Source organism: Morone saxatilis, unplaced genomic scaffold (assembly GCF_004916995.1).
Source record: "Morone saxatilis isolate NCDOM2014 unplaced genomic scaffold, NCSU_SB_2.0 Contig15, whole genome shotgun sequence".
Taxonomy (NCBI): Eukaryota; Metazoa; Chordata; class Actinopteri; family Moronidae; genus Morone; species Morone saxatilis.
The window spans coordinates 6,630,894-6,657,030 of record NW_023339707.1 but is presented as its reverse complement, the minus strand read 5'-3'; the positions used below and the strand labels follow the sequence as shown (position 1 = coordinate 6,657,030).

The window sequence follows — 26,137 nt, the reverse complement described above, 5'->3', positions numbered from 1 at the left end:
TAGGGTGAGTGTCACCACAACATAAGGACCATGTGTTTAAAACCTGAATCATTAGCCTTTTGCACCAGGAGGGGCGTCTTTTGTTTTTAAACAAGGATTTTCATCCAGTTGATCTGTATTTTTTTTAATCTGCAAGTGCAGGATATGAATGGGATTAAATTCTTAGTCTGTGGATTTCGCTGTCTGGGATTATCAGGCTTTGGTCAGTGATAGTGCTGATTTTTCTTCATCTCTGATATGATCCTGCTTTTAACTGTATGTCCACTAGGCTTCTTTAAAAGGCAGAGAAGTATTGAGACAAGCACCTGAAACATATGGACAGGCTGTTGGTAAAATGACCCAAGGTTTTCTGTTGAGTAGCCAGTTCTGTGCTCCACAGAGAAATGTATAGATGTGAAAACCATTCACAAGCACTATAAATACTGGTGTTGCCCCACTTTTTAATACAGTGACAAGGTGGAAAGTTAGCCACCGCCACCAGCCAAAAAAGCTGGTAAAATGTGAAAGTGGTTGGTAGATGTTACTACTGAGAGGCTGCTGAATTAGAATGTTTTAATAGGCAGATGTGACTGATGTTTGCATTTTGAAAAGTTAATTTACCACACCAATATACACTATGCACATGGTAAGGTAGATTTAGTAATAGCTACCCTCATGTAGCTCCCATTCAGCAGTGTGAAGATGCTCTAATGTCAACCAGTTCACTCAGAAACCCCAACTGGTCCCACAGGACAGCCAGCTGTCACCATGTCTTGGCCATTTGTTGTACATTGGTAAAAGCAGGTATTAACGTTACGGTTTGTTTCTCTGAGCACCTCGCTGCTTGTTCCACTGGATGGGTCTAATTGCTGGTATTAAGAGACACTTTGTTTTTCTGGTTAACAATAGACATCGCCACCAGTCTGTTTCGTGTCAGACTTTAAGTACCCCAGTCCTGTTCAGGGTGCTCTTGTCGACTGTGTGGCTAAATGTGCTGTAGGTAGCCTATGACTGGTTAGAAATATCTTTATGTGTGATTCTCCAGCACTGTCACTTATCAACCGTATATCAAATGTTCTGATTTTCCTGTCGAGAAAATGTTCCTACCATGATTGCTGGTTATATTGTTGGCATTGCCGAGCCTATTAGTAGCACTGGAAAAGAACTATTGTTGTTAAATAAAGCCCTAACTAGGGTATACATTGTCTAGCCAATGCGCTCTTAAACTAGCCTTTTGTTGTTTTACTGTCATGTGTTTTATTACATTTGTTTTGCTGTAGTACACAATGATATGGTTCAGCCTTATATGCTCCTGTGCAGTGAAGTGTGGTATTGATGAGCCCAGTGCTGTCTGAAAACTTGAACCTTAATGTATTATAATTATTTATTGAATGAAGTGTTCGGAGGCGGTAACACAGAATGTTCCAAACAAAGGAGGATGGGGATCAGAGGTCATTGCTATAATCTTAATAATGACTTCTGAGAGGCGTAGAGGATAGCATTTTATGACAAGGTGCCCCAACACTCAGTTTTCTGTCAGACATCTATTTTCCTTCCTTCTTATTCCATCATTTTAGGGTAACAGTTAGGTAAAACACACCCATGACAACATGTCTTCTGATACATGGGCCGTTGCTTCTCCATTGTTCTTTGCTCTTCAAGGCGTAGCTCTCTTCATCAACTAGTTTATTCTTGTATCTTAATTGAAATGGGCCATTAGTGGTGGCCAGTGCATTATGGCTTCCATTACTTTGCTCCTAGGTCTGGTGCATTGTGGTTGAGCAATTTAAATCCTTTTTCCTCTTCACCCACTAAGCTTCCTACTATACACAACTGAAACGGTTTCATCAGGGTGTGTTGCGCTTCTATAGGCAAATGTCAGGCGGAAGATTTTGTAATTGTAGCTCTCTGTTGCTCTGTCGCTTTTTTAACAATACCTTGGTCAGAAGCTCCAAGGACAGAGTTAGTCTGCTGGCAGCTGACTTTGATCTGTATACAGTGGTACTGATGGTCATTTTAACTGTATTAGATATGCGCACCATACACACCACACATCTGTTTGACACACACATAGTTACCACCAGTTCCAGGTCTGTGTTATTTTCAACCCCAAGTGCCGGATGACATAGAGTTAAACACTATTTTCAAAATAAAACTTTGTGTATTCTCAAAGGTTGTGGAATATGGGCAGTGGGTGCAAATGTCAGTGTACTCACAACCACAAGTCTGTCCCTCTACACAAGGACAAGGGAGAATTTGTGGGTTTCAGTGAGAGGGATGGTGCTGATAATAATTCCAACACTGAAAAACAAAATCAGTCAGCATAGGCTTTGATTGCACTGAAAGTCGCAGCTAATAATACAGGAGGAAGAGGCTCCTAGCTCTTTCCAACCACACGAACCATGGAACCTTTTTAGGAACTTTAGGGACTTTACTTGCATATCAACTGGCGGAACCGAGGTCTAAATTTAGTACCTGTGCCACTGTTGTTGTCTCACAGAAAGTCCCTGGTCCAGAGGTAGCACTTTCTAATGGCTCAGGAGCTAATATGTTTGATGTTTGCCTATTGGTCAAATACAAACCCAGAAGCTACTACAACTTGTGTACAGCATTCATTAGCCAAGTTTACTGACAGTCCTCACCAGTGCAGAGTCAGAACAGCCAGCCGTCTGGAGTCCTGCCTTGCACTGTCCAACATCGCGCTGCCCTCTGTTTCTATCAGGCTTCTTTGCTTCCATCCCAGTGTGCTGGACTGTGGTCATTTGGAGACTGTATACAGTGTATAGCCTGCTGTGCTGTTACTCCTGCATTGTTCTGTGTGTAATGACGCAGCTAAAAAACAAAAGTGCATTGATTCGACTCGGGCCTGGGTCTTCTCAGCTTTTAGGGGCCAGCCCTAATTGCATGAGGAATGTATTTCAGACACTGTAGAGTGTATTCTGCATTTCCAATCTGGGCCATGACCCCGAACATGACCGTTGGAGGTTTCTGTACATGCTGGTTACCTCACTTCTGTGCTACTGGTCAAGCATCACTGCTGACTGGGTGCTTTCAGTTATTCTTCTTCAATTCATCTGCGCATGTAGAGGTACTAAGGTCTCTGTGATAAGTGTCCCAATCTCTAGCACAGGTGCTAATAAACATTATCTGCACAGAGTTTTTCTCCACTCTTCAAGCACTGATTAATCCTGTCACGTCCACATCTAGCTAATTTTAATTGAATCGATAAATCTGTAGGTTAATCGGAAATGTGCACACACGCAACTAATCAAATGACCAGTTGCAATTGTACATTGGGAACGTGAATGCCTGTGAAAGTGAAAGTTGTGACTAGAGGCCTGAGAGCAATGCAGTGTTTCTTTAATTGCAAACCTGCATTTCTGTCTGTGAGAACAGGGCAGTTTTCATTTTGAGTGTAGTATACTTCTGGCCTTTCTGTGGACACTAGCTCGCTGTGAAGCCAACCACACCAACACCACTACTACCTTGAAGTGGCTGACACCAGGAGGTCCAACTTTATTTGAACACAAACAATCACATCTTCAGCACAAATTATTGTTTGCGCAGACAACACGTGATCAGCCACGTGTGCACTTACTCGTCCCATGTCAAGGTTTGTAAGGCAAAATACAGACAGTGTGTTTCTTTACCTTGACTCTAGAACAGAGGGCACACCAGAGGAGGACACTGGGTAGTTATTACACATTGCACTTACTTTTCCAGTGCACATGCTTCAAATATCTTTGAGCATAAAAACTAGCTTTTCTTTTAGGTGTGATTTCTCTCTCGTACCATACTGTTGGGATCCATGAAGTGTTGCACGATAAGCGTCTGTGTTTGAATGGGTCGTCACAAACCATGTCCCAACAGTTCTCCCAGCCACGTTTGAAGGAGGGTGTGACTCAGGTCAGCTTTTGTGTTAATGGGATCCTCAACACAGGTTGCCATCTGGTAACCTACATGGTTGTAATGTGATGTAACCGTCGCTCCAAATATAACAAATGGGTGTTTAATGATACTGACTTTAGCCTGTTAAAGAACAGACCCTCCAGATTGAAACAGAAAATGAGGACATGTTGGCAAGTGTATTCTAAAAATTTGACTTAAGTTTTACATGAACCTGATTTTACAGTGCTTTTGTTCAGTAACACACAAAACATCTGTGCTGCTGTTTGTTTTTGTTTTTCCTCTCCAAGCTAACCCAGGGTCCACATTACAGAAGTTTTCCCAGTGTGAAGATTAGCTCGTAGTTTGAGTGTAGGTGCTGTTATGGATACATAGCTTGTCATCACTGGCCAATAGGTCTTTGCCACTGCTTTGAATAGTCAAAGTAAGTGGCACCAGGGCCGCTCAGTGACCCACACACAAGCCTGTCACCACTCACTGTGTAACCCTGCCGAAAGCCCATCACAATCCCCAGTATTGCTTTGCATACGCAGCTCAGTGCCTGCTCTGCTTTGAATAGAAGACAGTTTCTCTGCCTATTTACATTCTAGCCCTTACATTTGAGTGCCACGGGGAAAATGTGACCAAACCTGAATCCCAAGATGATGGGGAAAGACAGCCAGTATTGGCGAGTTTTCTTCCTCTTTAAAGCAAGAAAGGCCATAGTCACTTGAGCAAAAGAGTGGGCTAGCTGTCATGTGACTCTTCACACACACTTGTTCCTCTCTTGGAAGCTTGGAGAAAAAGCACGGGGGGAGGGGTATGATTATTAATGCAATCAAAGGAGAGTATTTTATGTTTTAAATAAAGTCATGCTTTTGGCTTTGGGCTAGCCTGACCTTCCTTTCCTTTTTTAAATTTAACTCCTTCATTTATCTCTGTGAAAAGCTAGTTGTGCGGCTGTCCAAGCACAAAACATACCTTTGTTAATGTATGTGACTGTTTTTTTTTTCCGTTTTCTTTTCAACATGCATTTCTTAATTGTTTTCATGCCATCACATGCAGGAAATCATCTTGAATCTGTTTGACTTGAGCCTTGTGCTTTTTCTGTGTTGTGATGGTCAGATGATTGTATTACACACCAGCTTATAGTGAATTATGTTGTTTTATTTCTGTAGTTTTCATTAAGGTAGCTTTGCCTGTTGGGCGTCGCTTATTCTACAATAGCCAATGCCTGCTATTTCTACCAACAATGCATCCTGTCTAGTAAGAGCACACCGCATCATGGAATGTTTCACTAATCAATCAATTAAACTCCACTGTCACTCCCATTGATGTTATGTCCCCTATCATCAGACATTACCCACAGCAGGCAGCCACATTGAGGGAGGGCACATATAAAATTGTGCCCAGTTAAAGGGACAGTTAACACATCTTGTGTCAACAATATTTGCAGGTAGGCCCAAGACTATTTCAAGTCATAGTGGAACATCTGTGTTTAATGAGCGTATTTTTAGAGTGTGTCTCATAACCTTTATTTTCTGAATAGAAATGTAAACTACAAAGTTGTAATTAAATTTTATTTAAAGTCAAATAACAATTATAACAATCGATTATTCAACTAGGGATGTCCTGAGGCGATAACCATGGCAAGAAATGATCCAAGTTTTAATTTGGTATTATCTTTTTGAATCCCAATGTATTTCTGAAAGGAGGGACTCTTACCACAATACTGGAGGGTCTGCTGGCAGTGCTGTGAGCAAGTAAATAAGTGCACAGCAGGCAGCAGCTTCAATTATCACATGTTAGTGTGTGTCAGCAAGCAATGTGACAGGACCTGCATTGGGTTTTAAAAAACCATGGTCAGTGTGCCTCTGAATAGAGGTTTGATACCCTGACCTAGATTCAGGTAGAGTTTAAAAAACAGTTAAAATATACAGGTTTGATACACAGAAAACCTTAACTCATCCATCCATTTTCTGTACCCGTAACCTGTGCAGGATCATAACGGGGTGGCCCCTATGTCAGCTCACACTGGGCAGTAAACAGATTGTCAGTCTGTCACACGACTGACACATTCATAATTACTCTGTTACATTCACTTCTTTCTGTAGGCGAGTTACAGCGACCAATACACCTAACCTTGAGTCTGTTTAAAAATACATAAAGATGGAAACAAAGTGGCTTTAGAACTGCATTGATTAGCATACTTTCAGTAACAGAAACTACAGAACTGTGCATTTTGGCATTAAGAGTACATTGTTTTTCTTAAGATTTTAGGTAGTGTGACTGTTGAGGAAATACAAGGGTCCCACCATACACTTGCCCCCGGCTCCAAGTCTGCTGATGTGGAAAGGTTTTTGTGTCACACATGCAGCTCCAATGTGTCCCATAAATGCTTTTTGTTTTTTTAAAGCCAGCCCTTCACTGCTCCTGAAATATGAGGCTTCAATGGACTTGATATCACATAGGAATTGAAAGCATATAAAGCGAATATATGTCAGGTGTTTTGTTAATGCACGTGTCATTCTTCTGAGCCCATGTTTGTCCTGTATGGATGTTCTAGTGGCCAAATGTTGACATAACACAAATACCATCCTTCTGGTACGATTCCACTCAGAGTTTACATCAGAATGGAAGGAACTATTCGGGGAAAAGGTACAAAATTGCTGTACTGTACTGTTTGATTTTTCTGTTAGATGAATTGTGTGCCTAAACTGAGTGGATCAGAACTGTGTCAGCTTATGCATACACATTTGTAGCCCCAAGATTTTGCTCTACTTTCAGTGGCGCAAAATGGGTTATGTGGCCTGAGGCCATTCATTTTCTGTTCAGCCATTCTTCTTGAGACCCATAAGGATGCGAAATGCACCTACTCCTCAGAGCAGTAATTAAAGGAATAATCCACAGTTTGTCAGTACATGGCACATTGCTCATCATCTCACAGCTTCATTGCCAGGGCAGCCATTAGGGCAGCCCAAATTGCTTTTATCAACTACACCCAGTCTCCTCTTTGCCACTAGGGGCAAAGCCAGGCTTGGTTGTCTTGTCAAGACGTATTCCACTCACTTTGCCTCTGCGAATGTATTTCAGAGTGTGTTTGTATTCCACCTTAAAATTTCCACCATTTTAACGCCTTGTGTTTTTGTGAATTTTGGCATACTATATTAAATCGAAAAGATATTAGAAGTTATATTCAGACAATTACATTGTCAAATAGTTTTTGGTATTCTGACTCCGACATTTAAACATTTCACAACATATTAATTCATACTGATGCTAGCCAGACAGGGAGAGTACGGATCGTCCTTCTCCTCCATGGTGCCTGTTTGGTCGAAAAACACCAAGTGGAATGGAGAGTGTGTGTTGGAAAGAATGACTAAGTGAGTGAGATTGGATGGGGCTTTTAAGAAATGTCCTGGAGCAATCCCCTTCTGTCTTCTTTTACTGCATCATCAGCCCCCTTGTTCCTGCCTTCTTTGTGACCTGGTTGTGTTTCAGCTACATTTACCATGCATCACTTCCCCACAGCACTTAGACGGACCCTCACCCACCAACCAGACAAAAAAAACACGACCCATGCACTTACCGTATCATTCCACCTCTGATTTACACTCGTAAAAAATCTGTAAATGTTGAAGATTAAATCTGACATTAAGTAATAGTTATCAGGAATTTTCTGATCATGTTTATTACCTCAGAATGCAATCAGACACGTTTTATATCGAGTAACTGAGCATGATATGACTGTCTATGACTATCTTTCTACATCACCCAGCTTCACAGTGCACAATTAGCCCAATCTAGGGCAACTACTAAAACAAGGTGATGTGGCAGTAGGTTGTGAACATTATCTCTACTTTGCCACTATGAAGTTCCAGTGCATGTTTGAAGCCAAAAGCAAAAACGTAAAGGTGTTTTCCACCTCAAAGAAGTTGGGAATGAATCGAGTATTAAGCCAACACAATCCATCAGAAATGCCTGAACATTTGGATCAGAGTAGCTGTCTGTTATAAACTGCTAGCCTTTTGACATTACTTTGACTAATCATAATGTTGCCAGTTTGCTGGTTAGAGAAAGTCAATGCAGTGGTTAAGCTGTCACTACTGGTTATACCTGAGATACTGAACACAATATATGAGGTTTGCCAAAGTCAAAGTGAGAGAGCTCAGGGGTGGGAGAATGCTTTTAAATATTGCAGAGGGTTTTCTTCCACTGGATGGATGGATGGAGAGAAGAAGAAGAAATGAGGTGGCTTCGGTCCAGACAGAGTGCTTTTCTAAAAGCCATTCCAGTTGCATCAAGACCTGAGAGTGCGGTCCCACTGTAAGCCAGGAATAGGGGGTTTAGAACTATCTGCCATTTCACCGTTCTGGCTTTGACAAAGTACAATCTGTACAAGCATTTAAATGAAAACAGCACACTGATTTTCATGGCTTGTTTAAGTTAAAATGCAGTCTGGTAACCTTGTTTGCTTTTGAGCTCTCTGTGCATATTCACACCATGGGTGTTGAGGGCTGAGATTTGTTTTACTTTCAGATTTAGTTTTGTTTTTACACACCTTGCACCATAACCATAGGCTTTCTCACTAGTTGCATTTTCCAAACTACCTTGGGTGAAACCAGGCATATACAGTGATCAGATCACTGTCAATAGGTTATCTGTTTGAAGTTGTATGTTTGTTCATGCATTGCAAATACCTTATTTGCCTATTGTGACATAAAGTCACCACTGAAACAAATTCAAATAATGTAAATATATTTATATTTCAAGTCTCCCTAGCTTCAGGCTCTGCAGTGAACACAGACGGTGCAGAAACACAGCATGAACCCAACTAGATAATTTTTTACTTTTTAAGTATCTGGCCTGGGTTTAAAGTGAAAGGCATATGTCTAATTTGTAAACCCCTGGATAACATTACATTGTATACAAAGGCTGTTAAAATAAATCAGTCCACAGGCTACCAATCTGAGATGACACACCGAGAATGACCACATGGATAAAACAAAAACTGAATAAATGTAGCTGGTTCCAATTGTATGGAAAAGCTCATTTCAAAGCAAAGATGATGATTGTGTAAGTAAACATTTTTTTCTGATAGTGTTAAATCATTTTCCAAGTTCATAATGTATTTAAAAACGAGTCACTTCTTTGCACTTAATTGCAAATTAAATTTGAACATTCATCAACAAATGTGTACAAAAGAAAGTATAATACCTGTCTGGGTATCGGTTAATCGTGGTTACTGCTGCATACCTCTTGGTTCCCTCTTTCATTTAGGAATGTACTCCCAGTAGCTCAACAAAATGACTCGTCTCATGGCATCTCCACTCAGTATACTTGGCATCTTACTTTCAGTCTGTTTTGATTATTTGTTTAGCAGCATGGGCTAGGCCTAATATAAGTCAGACTGACCTCATTTTGTGTGAAGTGCTAGCCTATCCCCCTCTGTTGCAGCACCACACACAGCGCCTCCTGCTGATCCTCCACCATCCTCTCTGATTTTATCCCTACATTTGTCTGTTAGCATAAGCCTCTCTGTCAGGATGTCCTGTGTGACCTGTTATTGTAATGCAGCTGATTGCATAGCCTGGTTCAAAGCCTGGATGGACACTGGCAAGTGCAATGGTAGTAGCAGAAACCACAGAGCAAGTGTTTGTAAAGTGTGTGCGCTGTCGCCACATCCGCTCAATGTTTTGACAAAGAGAAGAGAGAGACGAGCATAGTTAGGGAAACACCCTTAAAAAGGAAACGCCTGCTTAGAGAGGCTGTGCACTCATATGAAGGTGGAGGCAGCGTGTTGACACAGATGATCAGTAGTCGAGGCACTGCCACAGCTAGCTACTGACTGACTTGGAACAAAAACGGGTCCCATCCATATCCTGTTGTACCTCCAGACTGTATCTAGGAGCAGAATATCAAGCACAACCTAAATGTTACTCTGAAGCACTAGCAGGAACAATCAGATGGGGGAGACGGGATGCATCCCTCACGAATGCAAGGGGTGGGGCAGCTGGTATCCTAGCAGGAGGGCGTAAATTATTAAGCCCACCATCTCTGCCCCACCTTTCGAACACTACCTTCTGCTTAATACATAGCTGTGTGTCTATGTCTCACAGCTGGGCAGTATGTAAAAAATATGTATCACAATGGTTGGGCAACTTCCAACATAGAATGAATAGCATCATTTTTCAGTGTCAAGTTTAGCGTGTTAGTTTTACTCAAGTTTTTATCATGAAAGGGATTTTCATGGGATCAGTGTACTATTGGTAGATGTGCTCTTTGTCCATTTGCTTTAGGTGCTGGACACATGCTCTGATGTGGTAACATTTGTCTCACTATGAAAAATCTGGCTTTAGGTCCACTGAAGACACATTTTTGACTTTGCAAAATGCCTAAAGGGAGTTAAAGATGCATGTTCAGGTTTAGCCTGAAGAGTGCAGGGACAGTGGTCAGGACTAGTATGGAAAACTAGAGTGGAAAAAACCACAAAAGGCAAGATGCAAGTGAAAACCCCATAACAGACAGAATGTGTTATCATTTGATTTAGTTTGCTATGCTTGCCAAACACGTGACACAGATGATTATTAAAATATTTCCGCAGTAGTGGGGCATTTGTTATTTTGTCCCTTTTTGCATACATAATGAGAATGACAAGTAGAACCGAACAATGTAATGTAACGACAGCTAGTTGAACTCCCGATTATACATTTCACAACGACAGTTATATATTGCAGGCTTATTGTACTGGATTGGTTTGGATTGTGTGCTTACCCCCTGTACAACATGTACAGTACTTCATCCTGTATATACACATTTGCGCAGTGTATTTGGCAGAAAACCAGATGAGAAAAGATATATTTTGAGAAGACCAAGGAACCCACAGAGAAGTAAGTGTAGGCCTCCTCTGCTCAGTCTTTAATGCTGGGAAGCTTACCAAGCCTTGCTCCCCTTCACCAAGGGGTTAATTAGCAGCTCCTCTCCCAATTGTCCTCTGCTTGTTCACTCTCATTAGTTTAATCTGGCTCTGTCCTCCAGCTTGCCTCTCTCGCCTCTATCCTCTTGTGCACCAGAACATCTCACTGCCTGTCCCACTCCTTATGTCATCAGGGTGGAGCCTTTCATCTAACCCAAAAATCTACTGCCAAACCCCACTGGACCATCCTGTGATTTATATCCCTTCACACCTGCTCCCCTATTGTGTTATGACGCTTTTCTTAATGTTTGTTTTTCATTAGCTTATCCTTCTCAAGTCTTTTGATTTAAAACAATATGATTCTAAAGTGCCCTGAGCCTAGTTATTAGAGTTGCATTTTTGATTGTTTGTGATATGTTGGGTGATGAGATTGGACATTAATTCCTTTATGGTTCAGGAACTATGAGAGAATTTGTTCAAATTAAACACAAGTTATTATTTAAAAGGGCCAAACAACCTTTTTGAAATCCACAAATGTGCTGCTCTTAATCCTTCTCTCAGTCCTTTCTTTGAAATAAATATTTGTAGAGAAGAAGTCCTCTTACATGATTTTTTTTTTTCTCACCCTGTATAAAGCAACATCCACAGTAATGTTCTCTGATTAAGAAGCTCATCTAGGCCACTTATAAATCTGTATGGTGTGAAAATGAATGGCGCATGATCATTGCTATATGGGAAGGAGAAATACCAATGAAGTGTGTTTGTGTGTGTGGAGTCAAATTACACTTCCTCTCTCCTTGTCACTGTGTTGTGCTCGAGATGTCGGAGCTGATAGGAGTGGCTGGAAAATGTGAAGTCTGCTTCCCTCCTCCTCTTTCTCCTCCTCCTCCCCCACCACCTCTCTAAAAATAGCTGGCAGAAAGAGAAGGCAGCGCAGTCGAGGCTCTATCTGTTGGGCTGCCAGTGGTTTCAACACTCCCACCACCAGCACAAGGGAAAAAGAGTCCTCTGAATCACACCTCTAATACTAATTGCCAGTAAAGAGTGCCGCCATATTATATATTTAGTCAGTAGGATTTCTTTTACATTTCATGAATTCAATATTTGCATTTTAAGAAGCCAGTGTATTTTTGAGCACAGAGATCATTGAGTAAAACAAAAAAGATTCGTAATCACTTCATACACAGCAGTCTGAAATTGTCACAGTTTTAGGACCTTTTTTTTTTAAGGACCAAACCGTGGAATGTTCTTGACAGGCTGCGTCGATCACCTGACCTCAGCCCAACTGAGCATGTGTTTCACTTGTTTAAGCCAAGACGAAAGCCCCTAAAATAAGAAAGAAGTTAAGATGGCTGCAGTACATTCCTGCCAGAGCATGGAAAGATAGCAAGCCTTTGCTCATGTGAATGGATTGTAGACTTCTGGTGGGTTTTGATTGGAGAGATTTTACAACCAGATATATGTGAAAAATTGTGTGGAGGCCATAAGAATATAGATGTTTGAATCACATTTTAGACTTTGTGCACGGTCAATAACGAAGTGGAGTTTCTACCAGGCTTTCTTTTCTTTTTTTAAACATCGTCCACAACCACTCTTATTATTAATCTAGGTTATGTGATATATTTAAGAGTGACTTATGGCCAGCTGAATCAAGCACCTACTAAATATGATGCAATATCGTATAATATCGCACGTATTCCCAGACATATTTACCAGGATTCCCTGAACGCTTCATTAAACAAGCCACTAGCCTACGAAGGGGCTGCAAAGGGTATACCGATTGCGTCCTGTGTTGCATAGTCACGTAAAGGCGGGACAACCAGTGCTTACTTGTACACAGAATGGATGCTGCATGCTGTAGCAGCCACAAGGCTTGTGGGACCAGTCAACAACCTTTAGCACTGCAGACTCCACCCCCGTAGTTCCTGGGCCATGGGAAAGCACTACCTTAGTCAGGAGCAAGCACGTTTTTGGGAGTCGGATATGTGACCCTTTGCATTGTTCCTCTACAGAGTCGGGCATACATATCAGAAGGACAACAGGGTGTTCCTAAAGAATGCTATAGGAGTGACAGTATACCATAATGTTAATTGGGTAAACAAAAATTCAACAGAAGTGCCCGAAAAACAACAACACGGTATAAGACAAAGATACAGAAAATGAAAACAAACTTTTTAGATTGTAATACAAGGCTTTAGGGGCAAGGTTACTTTAGCTGTAAAGTCTGTTATAAATTTGACACAATTGTCAGCAGTAGAAGTGTGGTCGTTATTTATACACTGCAGCGTGTGTGAATCACCTGAACCTAGACTTCATCAACCAGTGGAACATATCCTTGGCCTAATGCACTTTATTTTTTTACACTAATGTTCAGGTTTTACAGTCTGATATGTGTTCAGCTTCCAAAATCTTTTGACTGCTGACAGCCCCCGTATAGGCCACCGGCAGGTTACATTACCTCTTACACTGAGGGCTATTAAAGAGAAGACAAGAATTAGCCAGTGATATTACCACGAGGCGTTTTTATCACCAAGATTACGGGTTAAGGCGCCTTGCTTAGATGCAGACCCATTTAGCAGCGCTGGCCAATCAGGTGACAGGTAGCTACTGAGATGTCAGACGCTTGAAGGATAAGGTGTTCATTCAGAAGGTCTCGACACTCCCCAGGACAAAGGACCTATATCGAGACCCAGAGAAACAGGGAGGTAAGGTGTGTTTGCAGTACAAAATGGTACTGTAGTTAGTTTGTATTTGATAGATGGGCGGTGATTTTATTACAGTATTTCCTTTTAAGCAAATGTAGTTTTTTTTTCTTTAAATTGTGAGGGTAATGGTCCTTGGAATGGGTGAAAAGGGAGCGCGTCAAAGGAAGACATCATTTGCTTCACTGAATGTGGTCACTGAAATGATGAATTATCCCGGAGTGTGGACAGCTGTTTTGGAAAGTTTTGTCTGCTGACTTGCTATGACTCCTACAGGCTCTTAAAGTAGTAATGATTGTACCACTCACAATGTGTCTTGCATCAGTGTCCAACGTGCCTATAAGCCAGAGTTCGCAGTTCTTACAATTGTATTTTTTCTTTTTAGTAGAATTTGTTTCTTTCTGTGGAGAGTGAAAGTGTCAGTGCTAAGAGCGTCAACCAGAGGATTGGGGTCAGCGGGATAGCCACTGCTTTTAGGATCATCAGCAGGTTTTGTCTTAACCGGATTTGGCTGGAGGAGCTGAATCAACTGTGTCCCAGGATTACAGGGATGACATTGGAGGAGAGTTTAGAGTCCAGAGGCCAGAGCATTGACAGCTTTGCCAAACCCCTGCCTGTCATCTGAGCACCTTGGGGTTCCAGTAGTGCAACAAACCCAAGCTGGTCTCTTGGTCTGCCTCTGCTTTCTTGATAGCTGGACTCTTAATCTTGCTTCATTTTGACATTCCAGTAGGGGTACGTTTATGGTCCCTTACGGCTAGTGGAGGGTTTTTTTTTGGTTTTTAAAGTATTTTTTGCTTTGGCTGTTGAGGAATTGTTATCAGCTACTCAGTATGGCCAAATGTTTGCCCAAGGGTTTGCTATTGTTTGGAAGGGAGAGAGAACAAATTCAACATCATCCTCAAAATTGTTATCTTAAGCCTAAAGTAGCTGCCGAGTGCTTGTTGCTAGGTAACAGTTTCAAGCTGGCAAGGACAAGTCTTGAGCTGTCTAGAAAGTGTTGGGCTGTTGTGATTCCCTGCGACTTTGTCTGGGCCTTACAGATTGGATTTAACAGACACTATGTGATCCTCAGCTGCATTTTGTTGAAGTAACCATGTCCTTAAATTCATTACAAAAGAGAAAGCACATAATGTCTTCACATTTTGCCCCTGGCCTTGCATGTAATTTGCTGCACTGGCATTCAGAGTCAAAAGTATAAATTACATAATTGTACATTTTGTATAATAAAACCAACATTGAATGAGCAGTATGTGGTATGTTTGTTGAGTCTCTCATTTCTTGTCTCCTCCAGATCAGCAAGAGTCTAGGCGGCGGAGCGAAGCACACCATTAGCAGAGGAAAATGAGTGAACTGGATCAGCTACGCCAGGAGGCTGAGCAGCTCAAGAACCAGATCAGAGTAAGTCCTTCAGTGTCCTCAAGTCTACCCGTTTTCAGTTTTTTCTTGGTTTACAAATCCAGGTTGACACTTTGTCAGTCAATTCATGTGCTCCATGAAACTGATATCTCAAACTAGTGTTGATGAAAGCAGATTTTCCATTGAGAAGCTACCTATTTTCATGCTTCTCCATTAATGATGACATTATAAAGTACAAATGATGCCCCTTTTCAGAGCTAGCCTGCTGGATAAAGGTCTGGTCTTAGTTAAGTGTTTGCAGAAAGCTTTTATAGCCCATGACAGTATGTTATATTGTCGTTGGCTCAAATGATCAAATTCAGTGAAACTTTGCCAGTGATGTAAATCAGCCACTACAACAGAAGTGGGATGACAAAATTCCATCATGAGCCACTGTACATTTCACACATTAGTGTCGCAGATGATTACTGTGTTAAAGTTAAAGCTGTCTGCTAGGCATCATTGCTAGCATAATTGGAGTGATATGCAACTGAATGAGAATCCACTTTAATTGTTATGCTGATGCAGAATTTTTTACTTGTATTGCTCCATTAGTGCATGATGACATTTATTTTATTATTAAAATGCTTGGTATGATTGCCACAATGCAGTTAAGTGGAGATCATGTAGTTATCTTTATTGTTTTTGAGATTGTCGTAGCGCTTTGATTTAAAGGTAAGTGAGCCCCACAGTAAAAGACAGCGTCACTGGGGTACAGATAAGGCGAACCCCACTGTCAGTTTGTGACAGAGACTTATACATGGTGTATTATTTTTGAAGGTGTATCACAGGCATGAATATATGAATGTTATTATCAATAGCTATACTTTTTCAGTGCAGTTTGTGCGATAAACGCATTTGAGTTTATTGGATGGTACACAAAAGTATTGGGGTTATCGACGCAGTCCTATTGATACACTGGTGTTACACTAATGATGAAGAGTTAGCGTGCTGAAACATTTTTGACCGAGTTGTTGTGTTTCAGGATGCCAGGAAAGCGTGTGCGGATGCTACCCTGTCTCAGGTAAGAAATATGTCCATACCATGATCTTCACTCACCATTATTTATTAGTTAACAGTGATAAAATATGTTTTAAAAAAAAAACTAAAATCAGCTTAGCTGTTGGGTGGGTGTTTGGGTGGGTGGTGCATGATTTGAAGACTGCATTCTTTTTATGTTTTTGTTAGTCATATCTTTATTTGTGCCTTTGACAAATGCCACCTCACTATGCCACATTACTTGAAGCTTGAGTGCAAACATCAGAAAAAATATAGTGGCATTAAAGTTAAACTGTTTCTCTCATCTTGATCTTGTTTAGATCACAGCTAACATCGACCCTGTTGGCCGAATTCAGATGCGTACTAGACGGACACTGAGGGGGCATCTGGCTAAAATCTATGCCATGCACTGGGGCACTGACTCGAGGTAATCTCATTCAACTCCATTCTGTCCATTAACTAAATATTTCATCCCATCAGCCCAGCCCCCTTCGCCTAAATGCAGGAAATGGATAGAAAAGCTAGCTTGACTGTCTTTGTGCTAGTTACTTCTCCTGAGGGTCCTGGTCAAATCATGGCATTCTGCAATAGCTCCCTTTTGCATCCAAAAGCAGGTCTTTTTTCTTTACATCTGTGCAAAGTGATCTATCAGATTAACATATACTCAGTGTTGTAACAATTCAACAGTAGGAACGTACGCACATGCACAATAGGTAATGCATTTTTGTTGAATGCACATTGAGCACGCATCAGTCACTCTATGTTTGAGTGTGTCTACTGTGTTGTGTGTTTGTGTGCGTTGGGGGTGGGGTATGTGGGTAGGGAAAATACTCAAAATGGAGTCAGCCTTTGTTGGAGCTGTGTTGAGGCTAGATAGCTGAGGCAGATGAAGCAACACTCCTCACTTTACATACAGCCTTTTCCCTGGAGTTGTACACACCCCTCACCTCAGCAAACAACAAGTTAATCACTGTGGTGCTGGTGTGCGTCAGTCCACAGAGAGACCATTGCAAACTGCCATGTCACCTCATCATCTTCCCAGTCATAAACCCAAGACAAAAAAAATCTACCACTGTTTACCCACCGTCAGCTCTTCCTGTTTATTTGTTTCATCTGTTAATGTTTCACCTCCCGGAGGAGTTGGGGTATTTATTAGACTACCTGCTGAGATTCAGCCACCCAGAAAGAAGGTCACATGAAGATGTTTTGACCCAGAGTCGAGGCTAAGTCTGGTATTTTTAGCCCCATGGAGACACTACTTGAATTCAGTCTTAAGTGGGATTCTAACAGTTTTAGAAAGAAACCCAGCACTCATTTACAGGTAGTTTCCGTCATTAGCCAATAATATATCGGGTTAAATGTTCAGGGTGTAGTCATCTGTGAACCATACATCTACACAAAGGTTTATCTTATAAAATGTAAAATGCCTGTAAGATACAAAGGTTTGTAATAGTACTATGATTAAACATGAGAAATTTAACATTTCAGTCACCATAAAACATTGTTTTCTAGTATAAAGAAGTCAGTTTTATTTTTAAAAACTAAAATTCTGTGTAATAGTGTGTAAAGGAGCTTGAATGTAGAACTAGATAACCTCGATCCTCATGAAATCAGTGAGTCATAATTCATGTCCCACATGAAAAGATTTGTTCATAACCACAGTTGACCCAATAGTTGTTTGGTTTTTGTTATTTTTATGGCTCTACTGATAACAAGCTGGCTCTTGTTACAGTTGATTTCTGTTTATAGGATTTGGAATTAAGATGATTTTTCAAATTGTTGATTTCTTGAGAATTAAGTATTGAGTGATCTTATTATATAACCATTGCAACATCTGAAATACCTTATCTGCACTGAATTTAATGGACAGAAATGTTTAAAGCAATATCAGATAGTTGATAAAGATAAATGATAGATAAATGTTGTGCACCATTTTTATTAGGCCGTTAATTTTTGTTTTTGTCTCTCATAATCTTTAACTCATCATGGACTCCAGCCTCCAAAATTGTTCTCTCTAAAAACCTAACTCACCACACAACTATACACTATGTAAATGAGTCCTTGGTACCTGGGTGCATTTGGTTTCACATGAATGCTGTTTACATTAGCTGAAATGGCAAACATTAGAAGAAACTGAAAGTTTGGCTTCATCTTGTGTTTTCCTTTCTTCGTTTGCTGCTATTCACTTGAGCTGAACAACACTTCAGCCAAACACACTTTCTTTCACTTTTGTTTGACTTTATCACAGTTAGCCAAACAGACCTGATGAATGATGAGCAAACTGAATTTGTGTTTGCTCAAAATCAGGTTTTAAAAGTGATTCTGAGAAAAGCAGAGCAATAAATACAATGAACATGGTTTGATTTGTTCATCTTAGAAAACATTGGGTGTCTGTTCCCAACCCTGTTGATGTCAGAGCTCTATTCTGACTAGAAAGTGAGCACATCAAAGCATTGCATCATCATCTCCCAGCTGACATGCACACACCCGCACACACTCGCACACAAATAGTCACTCTATCACATTTCACTGGAAGTTAATATTGGGCCTAATCTGAAGTTGTTACATTTTCCTGCTTTTGACATCATCCTAGGCTTTGATTATTTCAGTTTAATATGTTAATTTGAAGGTTGGAAAGCCAATGCTTCATTTTTCTTTTTGACTAAAATTGCCAGCACAGACTTTTCTGTCCCTGGCTTATTATGTGCTGGAGTGTGCTCATGTAAGTGTGTTCCCGCCAGCCCGGTAGTTAAGATTTGCATAGTCCCAGCAGGCCTTGGTGTGTTCACTCCTTTTCCTGTTCCTATGTGCATTGGGGCCATCACTGTGGTTACTCTTGTTAGATTCACCCAGATAGCAGAACACAGCCACACAGGTACCTGTCTGTCTGTAGAATAAAAAAGCAGGGTTTGGAATGACTCCTATTACAATAACTATGCTTACTAGCAGAGTGTGCAAGTTGTGTTTTTGAAGCACATAAAATACTGAAAGTGAATAAATGGCCCAGAAAGTACGTAGATGTATGTAGGTACTGGATTAAAAGCTTTAAATTCATTACCAAAAATGTTTTGACTGCTAAAACTCCATACATTATGGTGCTTTTTAATTAGTCAATCCATCACTGTTGTGATTGAAGTAGAGTCTGCACAACAAAATTCTATTCACGTCTTTGTTAAGCATCACAATGTTTGGCTTCCATGATGTATCTTGAGCCCACCATCTCTCCACCCATTTATGTAGACAACAAATTGGATCATGTGGCCTGGGTTGCTTGCTATCTGTTGTCAGATATGCACTCATAGAAAAACACATTGTCCTGGATGTTTTGTCCATTACAATTACATTTAATATCCATAATTAATGCACGTAAAGGTACTGCACACTCTATATAATATTCTGTGCAGTCTGTAAGTGTTTGGATAGCGACACATTTTATATTGTGTTGTCCTTGCACTTCAGCACATTGGATTTGAAATGAAACAATACATTTGAGGTTAAAGTGATGACTTTATGCGCAGGTTAACAGTGTGGGAATTGTAGCTTTTTAAAAAAATACATATTCCAATTGTTGTTCAGTACAACACTGTACTCCCAATATGGATACAAACACCCTCAAATAAAAGTGAGCACAACAAAAAGTGCATCACTGGCCAAACACTTTAAAAACTAAAACTCACTTAATGTTCAAATATTCACAGAATTAATGAAAACATTTAAACAACAATAAATTGTGTGTCACTTACTATTATTTGTGTTTGTGAAGATTACAAATGACAGGAACCGAGTACCAATATATTACAAATGTATACAGAAACAACACCACAGATTGGATAAGATAGATGCAATTGGTGTTAACTGTATCCGCATGTTGTCATTGTTCTATCTGTATTTCTCTGCTGGTTGAAACTCACAGAAAACCTTTGTCTCAGGTTTGTAGGGACTGGTCATTTTAAATTGTTCTGTCGGACTCGTTTGATCTGATCTTTCTTTTCATCAGGCTTTTGGTCAGTGCCTCCCAGGACGGCAAACTCATTATTTGGGACAGCTACACCACGAACAAGGTAAAACCACCATATTCCACAGGAAACGATCTCAATGGCCTGTAATTCTTGTTTTTCTTTTTCTTTTGGTGAATCTGTGAACAGTAATAATTCCAAGTTATATTGTTACGGCAATGGAACAATAAGAGCAAAGGTCATCATCAAAATATTAAAATAAGGTAATAAGATGACATTATAGAATATCAGTCGGTCAGCTTGCCTAAAGGCAATTGGATCTCAAACCAACAAGTCAAAAGAGAAACTTTGGCTTATGAGGAAGTCTAAAGATAAAGAAATTATATGGTTGACTTTCACCAGATATCCAAATGGTTTGGCAACTGGTTGTCAGGTGAACCATTGTCGGTATTTGTTCATCAAAACACAAGTCTGCAATAATCATTACTACCCCCATTTCTGGCAGATAGTTTGGTTTTGATTGACAAAGTGCTGAGTTCATTATAAAACAATTCAACTGTTTGAGGGTGCCAAGTAATGCTATTTATATTGTGCCCTTGAAAGGTTAAGTTAATATTGCAGACAGACCTTGTCACATGCCCATGCCTCTCTCTCCCATCTGTCACTGCATACTATCTAATATTAAATCTTCCTCCTCTCTTCCAGGTCCATGCTATCCCGTTGCGCTCCTCCTGGGTGATGACGTGCGCCTATGCCCCTTCTGGGAACTATGTTGCCTGTGGAGGTCTGGACAACATCTGCTCCATCTACAACCTGAAGACCCGCGAGGGAAATGTGCGTGTCAGCCGTGAGCTGGCCGGACACACAGGTAGGCTGGAAACATCAACATTTACCCATCAATCCCAAGATTTTTTGATAGTCAGATTTATCTGCCAATAGATCGTATTTGTACAGATACTCAGTGTCTACTATTTAATGTAGATATGATTCTGCAATAGGAAAATATTCTGTAGGCTATGGGACAACAAAAGTTGTCTCTGGAACCCAGACTGACAGTTTGGTGTAATTGATGCCTCTGTGCTGACCTCTGTCATTTATCTGTGTGAATGACAATAAATAGAGAAACAGCTTAGTTCCCTTAAAGCTGCATCTCTCTACCACCCAGGTGGACACACAAGAACACATTTTATCAGCAAGCATGTTAATCGAACTTGAGTTGTAGCTACCAAACATCAGGTAGCAGTAGTCAGGTTTCTGACATCACAGGCTAGAGAGGAAGGCCTCGGACCGGTCCTGCTTTTAGGAATACCGAATTCTCAAGTTGGTCCCTCATTAGCGTTCAATAGTTCCTGCAGATATTAAGTCACACTATGTTTAGCAGAAATACTACAGATAACTCTTGGATTTTAATGAATTCATGTTAAATGTACTCTAAGATCTGCACACATTAGCTTGCCGAAATGGCGGCGAGAAGGAACTGGAACATGAAACATCAATAGACAACACTTGGCATGATCATGTTCACCCAGCCTTTGTGTGCTGCTTTCTACAAAGGGGCAAGGACAAGAGAGGTCCAAAATGTCAAATTGTCATAATGTTATCTTAACAGAACTCTGTCACTGCATTTTTAAAGACCGCTTCACACTTGAGTTTGAATTTGTCTCTTTCTTTGGGTGGAGAAGAGATAATTTCTAATAATGTGAATGTAGTTGATATCAGGTAGCGAGGATGGGACACTTTGACTGATGAATGTATTGTATAAATGTCTGCCTCCCACAGCAACCAGTCAAATATAAGGCATGTCAACCTCATCTGCTGGTGTAAGCCGAATTATTCTCACATCCGAAAGATGCCAGTCACATGGTGTGTGTTTCTTCATAAATGTAGGAGCTGGTCTAGCTGTATCCTAGCTCAAACCAGTGAAAGTGTTGAGCTCTTAGGCGAGGAGCATTCATCTGATCAGTGTCACATGATGCAGGAAGTGTGTCAGCATTTTAGTTCTAGTTCCCTCACTATAGGGAGGGGTATGTACACTCTGCCAGCTAGTAAAGGATGAATTATGGAAGCAAGTCATGAACCAGGGGGTACCCCACAGCCTTTTTTCTGTTTCTGGTAGTGAATTAGTCAATTCATCTCCCCCACATCCAGCACACATAGCATTTTGCACTCAGACAATTTGGAATAGAATTTGTTCCTCTGTGCAGAAATGAAGCCTCTCCTACTATAGAAGAGACTGTCCATCATAAATGAGTTATTTAATCAATGTGTTTGATTTCTGACAGGTTACCTGTCCTGCTGTCGCTTCCTGGATGACAACCAGATTGTTACCAGCTCTGGAGACACCACCTGGTGAGTTGTGGCACTGCACCCAATGCAATCCAATAGAGCACCCTTCCACAAACTACGACCTCACCATAGGGTTAACTCAACACCTGTCTTAACACAATTTAATCAGAAATAGAGCATTATAAACTTCAAACATAGCCTTAGTTGCAGGGCTATCGTATTTGTTTGCATTGTATTGTAAGGTTTTCCTACATTTAAGGATTTAAGGTTAAGATTTCTCTTTCAACAATATCTATTGAAACAATTATAGCCATATCAGTTTTCCAGATCAATATTGAGATTCACTCGCCACTGTTGACATTATATCCAGCATGGCAGCAGTAAAAGCCAAGTCAACCCTAAGCTTCAAGTGCTTGGGCTAGTTTGATTTCATACAGCCACCAGCATCACACCATAGCTCAATCAGATTCCTTCTCGATTGCACTTTACATGTTGTTTTGCTGCTGTAATTTGACAGCGTTCTTTCTGTTTTTGCAGTGCTCTGTGGGACATTGAGACTGGTCAGCAGACAACTACATTTGCTGGTCACACCGGTGATGTCATGAGTCTCTCTCTGGCGCCCGACACCAGGCTGTTTGTCTCTGGAGCCTGCGATGCCTCGGCCAAGCTCTGGGACATCAGAGAAGGAATGTGCCGACAGACCTTCACTGGCCACGAGTCGGACATCAACGCTATCTGCGTAAGGCCACACACACACACACACTTACATGTTATATACTATTCATATCAGGGTGTCTAGTCTCAAGTCATTCAAGGCATCTCCATGTCAAATCAGAGCAAGTCTTAAGTAAAGTTTATAAGCATATTGCAAGTCAAGCTGTAGATCATTCAGGTCTGTGGATGCCCACTATTACAATAAGACTGCATTTAAATTAGGCTGTGTTAATAGTTTGTTGGTCACATATATGAAACCTAGTCCTTTCAGTTTGTGTGAATGAAACTCTTAACATTTCCTGGGCGTTCATAGTTGTGCATACTCGATAATTATTACTGAAATAGCAATCCATACACTTCATAGATGTCTGGAAAGACTGCAAAAAGTTAAATGATTTGTACATTTTTAAGTGACCAATTGCACAAAAAAGGTGCGGCTAGTTACTGTTGCACAACTGAAGGACAATAACAAACATAATCACAATGACTAAATAAAGAATGTATGCGAAAAAGCTGAAATAAAAAACACTGAAAAATCTCCCTTGGCCCTTGTTGCAGTTCTTCCCCAATGGCAACGCCTTTGCCACGGGCTCAGACGACGCTACCTGCCGGCTGTTTGACCTGCGTGCTGACCAGGAGCTGATGGTTTACTCACATGACAACATCATCTGCGGCATCACCTCCGTGGCATTCTCCAAGAGTGGTCGCTTACTGCTGGCTGGCTATGATGATTTCAATTGCAACGTCTGGGACACTTTGAAGGCCGACCGTGCAGGTAAGCAAAGGATTGGAGCTAGACGAATATGTTGTTGTAGTTGATGTAGTTCCACATTAATTGTGGAACTTATTCTGGAGGCCAATTGGCCAAATATGTCATAAAGTCAATTTTTCCAGGTCTGCTCCATTACAGTGCTAGCACTTTCAGCTGTGTGGCTAACCAGCAGTAAATGTCAGAGTTCACTGTCAACCCCTATTCACAAATGTGGGGTGGAGAAAGGGAGCATATCTGCCGCTGCCTTCGTTCAGAACTCCAGGTGTCAGTTGCCTTCCACCACAGTCTCCTCTTCTTCTGCATTCACTGCAGTTCAGCAGTGAACAGAGTAGAGGATGTAAAAACAGGAGGAATGTGGAGAACATAATCTGCTGCATGCTTTGAGATCTCAGTTTTTACACCTCTACACACCTGGCCAGTTGCTGCAAAAAGCGGGCGTGGCTCTTACTTGGTTGATTTTAGGACGTTGGACATATTGAGTGAACCACACTACACCACCAACCCCCTGAGAGGAGTTTTTCACTGTTTTCAGACTGATGTACTGGAATATATACTCCTCGCGAAATAACATAATACAAGAATGTTCTGAGGTTTGTTGTTAGGCTAGTAGAAAACCACTAACTGAAGGAGAAGTACCTGAAGCATGTTGAGGCAAAGTGTGCGTATCAAAAGGTACATTTCAGATGTTTATGACAGAATCAACCGATTCATCTAAATGTGGGTATTTGTTTAGGTGAGGCAAGTTTTAGAGTGAACAAACAAAACATACAAATTAGTTTGCCATTGAGCCGTTATGAATCTCATTAAAATGCCATGTACTAATCTCATTTGGACTGCTAATTGCAAATACTAAACAGATCCTATGTTTTATTGAACATTTCAGACTGATACCAGTTTGGATAATATGACAAAAAGGAATGTTTATTAAATCCCTGTTGTATAAAGGTATCAACCTGATATATGTGTAATTAAGTTTATTATAACAGTATTATAGTAATTGTAAAATGTTTAGTTTATTCCACTGTATCTTGTGTGATACAGTGCCTAACCGTAGACTTTGTCATGATGTGACTGTAGATTTTTGATTTCTGTATCTACATCTTGATTGTTAAACAGCTGGTTAGTCAATTTCCTGTTAAAAACTACAACATAAGGCAACAGAACATTTCCAAACAAAGTTGTGAAAAGGTAACTGAGTAGTGCCAGTCAGGGAAAAGATACAAGAAATCTTTGAAGGCACAGAGTACAGCCAGCCACCAAGACGTGTACGGACGCTCTGAAGGAGGTGCAGGGCTCCATGGCTGCGATGGGAGAAGCTGTCATACAACAACTCTTGCCTGGTGCACAACTCGCAGCTTTATGCTTGTTGAAAAAAACTCACATGACATCTGCACTAGTGTTTGCCAGAGGGCAACTCTGGAACACTGAGAAATAAAGTGGAGGAAAACGTAGTGGTATGATCAGACAAACATTAGCTTTTTGGCCATCATGCTAAATGCTATATTTAGTGAACATCATGCATCAGTAGAAACAAATAGGCCCTGCAAGGTTTGTGAAGGTAGTGTAACATGAATGCAGCAAAATAGAGAAAAATAGTGGATAGAGAACCTGCTGAAAGCAAGACAATGGCACAAAACATAAAGCCAAAGCTAGGCAGCAATGGCCAAGTCAGAGGGTGAAGTCTCATGACATCACCAGTGTGTCAGAGTCAAGTCAGAGGCCTTAGTCAATACTGAATATGTGAAAGGACTTAAAAACTCCTGTTTACTCACACTCCCCATGAAACCTGACGAAATTGAAGCAGTTTTCCAAAGAAGTAGGGGGTGAAGATGTAATGGCCACATGTGCAAACCTGATACACAGCTGTCCACATACAATCAAGGCTGTCATTGCTCCCATATGTTTTCCCAATATATATACTTGAATGGCCCAAATACTTGTGCATGCAATCTATTACTTTCTTTTTAAATGTGTAATTCATTTAGGGGAATTTGTAGAGATGGTTTTCCTTTTGAATTCCAAGTATTTTTTCCAGTGTTCAGTGTGCTAGCAAATGACATGCTTTTTTGTTTTTAGTTTTAGTGTCATATATTTAATACCCTTTAAAGTTTGATGTTCAAATGAGACAAACGTTACCTCCAAGAAATTGTCACGTGTAATCTGTTTAAGAATAAGGTTTAAGATTTAATAATAGGTTTAGTTCTGTCAAACAGAGTAGAGGACAAACCACAAGGCGAAACACAAAAACTCATGGCATGCTTTTTCTATTCAGTGCATATTGCAGGAAGCAACCAGAGTCTAATATTGACATGAGTAGTTTTACATTGATAATGCGTCTGTATATGAAGAAGATTCATTGTTGTGTGTATAAAAGGCATTAATGTACATCTGGGAAAGCAGCAAGTGTCACCTGCTCCAGCAGTGAAGAGCCCCTATGGAGGCATGAATACTTTACAGCTATTGACTGCATAGTGGGATAGGGATCAGAGGAGGCCCACATCTGAGCAGGCTATTTCAAGTATACAAACAC

General features: G+C 40.7%; 1 protein-coding gene across 3 annotated transcripts in view; it reads left to right on the top strand.

Moving 5' to 3' along the window:
* LOC118324186 (guanine nucleotide-binding protein G(I)/G(S)/G(T) subunit beta-1) overlaps positions 1–26,137 on the top strand; it is a 33,182-nt gene that overhangs the window by 3,775 nt on the left and 3,270 nt on the right. For all 3 annotated transcript variants that reach the window (XM_035656369.1, XM_035656370.1, XM_035656368.1), the window contains 8 exons: positions 14,777–14,883; positions 15,866–15,904; positions 16,200–16,306; positions 19,877–19,940; positions 20,541–20,703; positions 22,118–22,184; positions 22,659–22,860; positions 23,394–23,610. In XM_035656369.1, coding sequence (XP_035512262.1) covers positions 14,827–14,883; positions 15,866–15,904; positions 16,200–16,306; positions 19,877–19,940; positions 20,541–20,703; positions 22,118–22,184; positions 22,659–22,860; positions 23,394–23,610 — 916 coding nt within the window. In that variant the 5' untranslated portion in view covers positions 14,777–14,826. The remainder of the gene's footprint in view (positions 1–14,776; positions 14,884–15,865; positions 15,905–16,199; positions 16,307–19,876; positions 19,941–20,540; positions 20,704–22,117; positions 22,185–22,658; positions 22,861–23,393; positions 23,611–26,137) is intronic.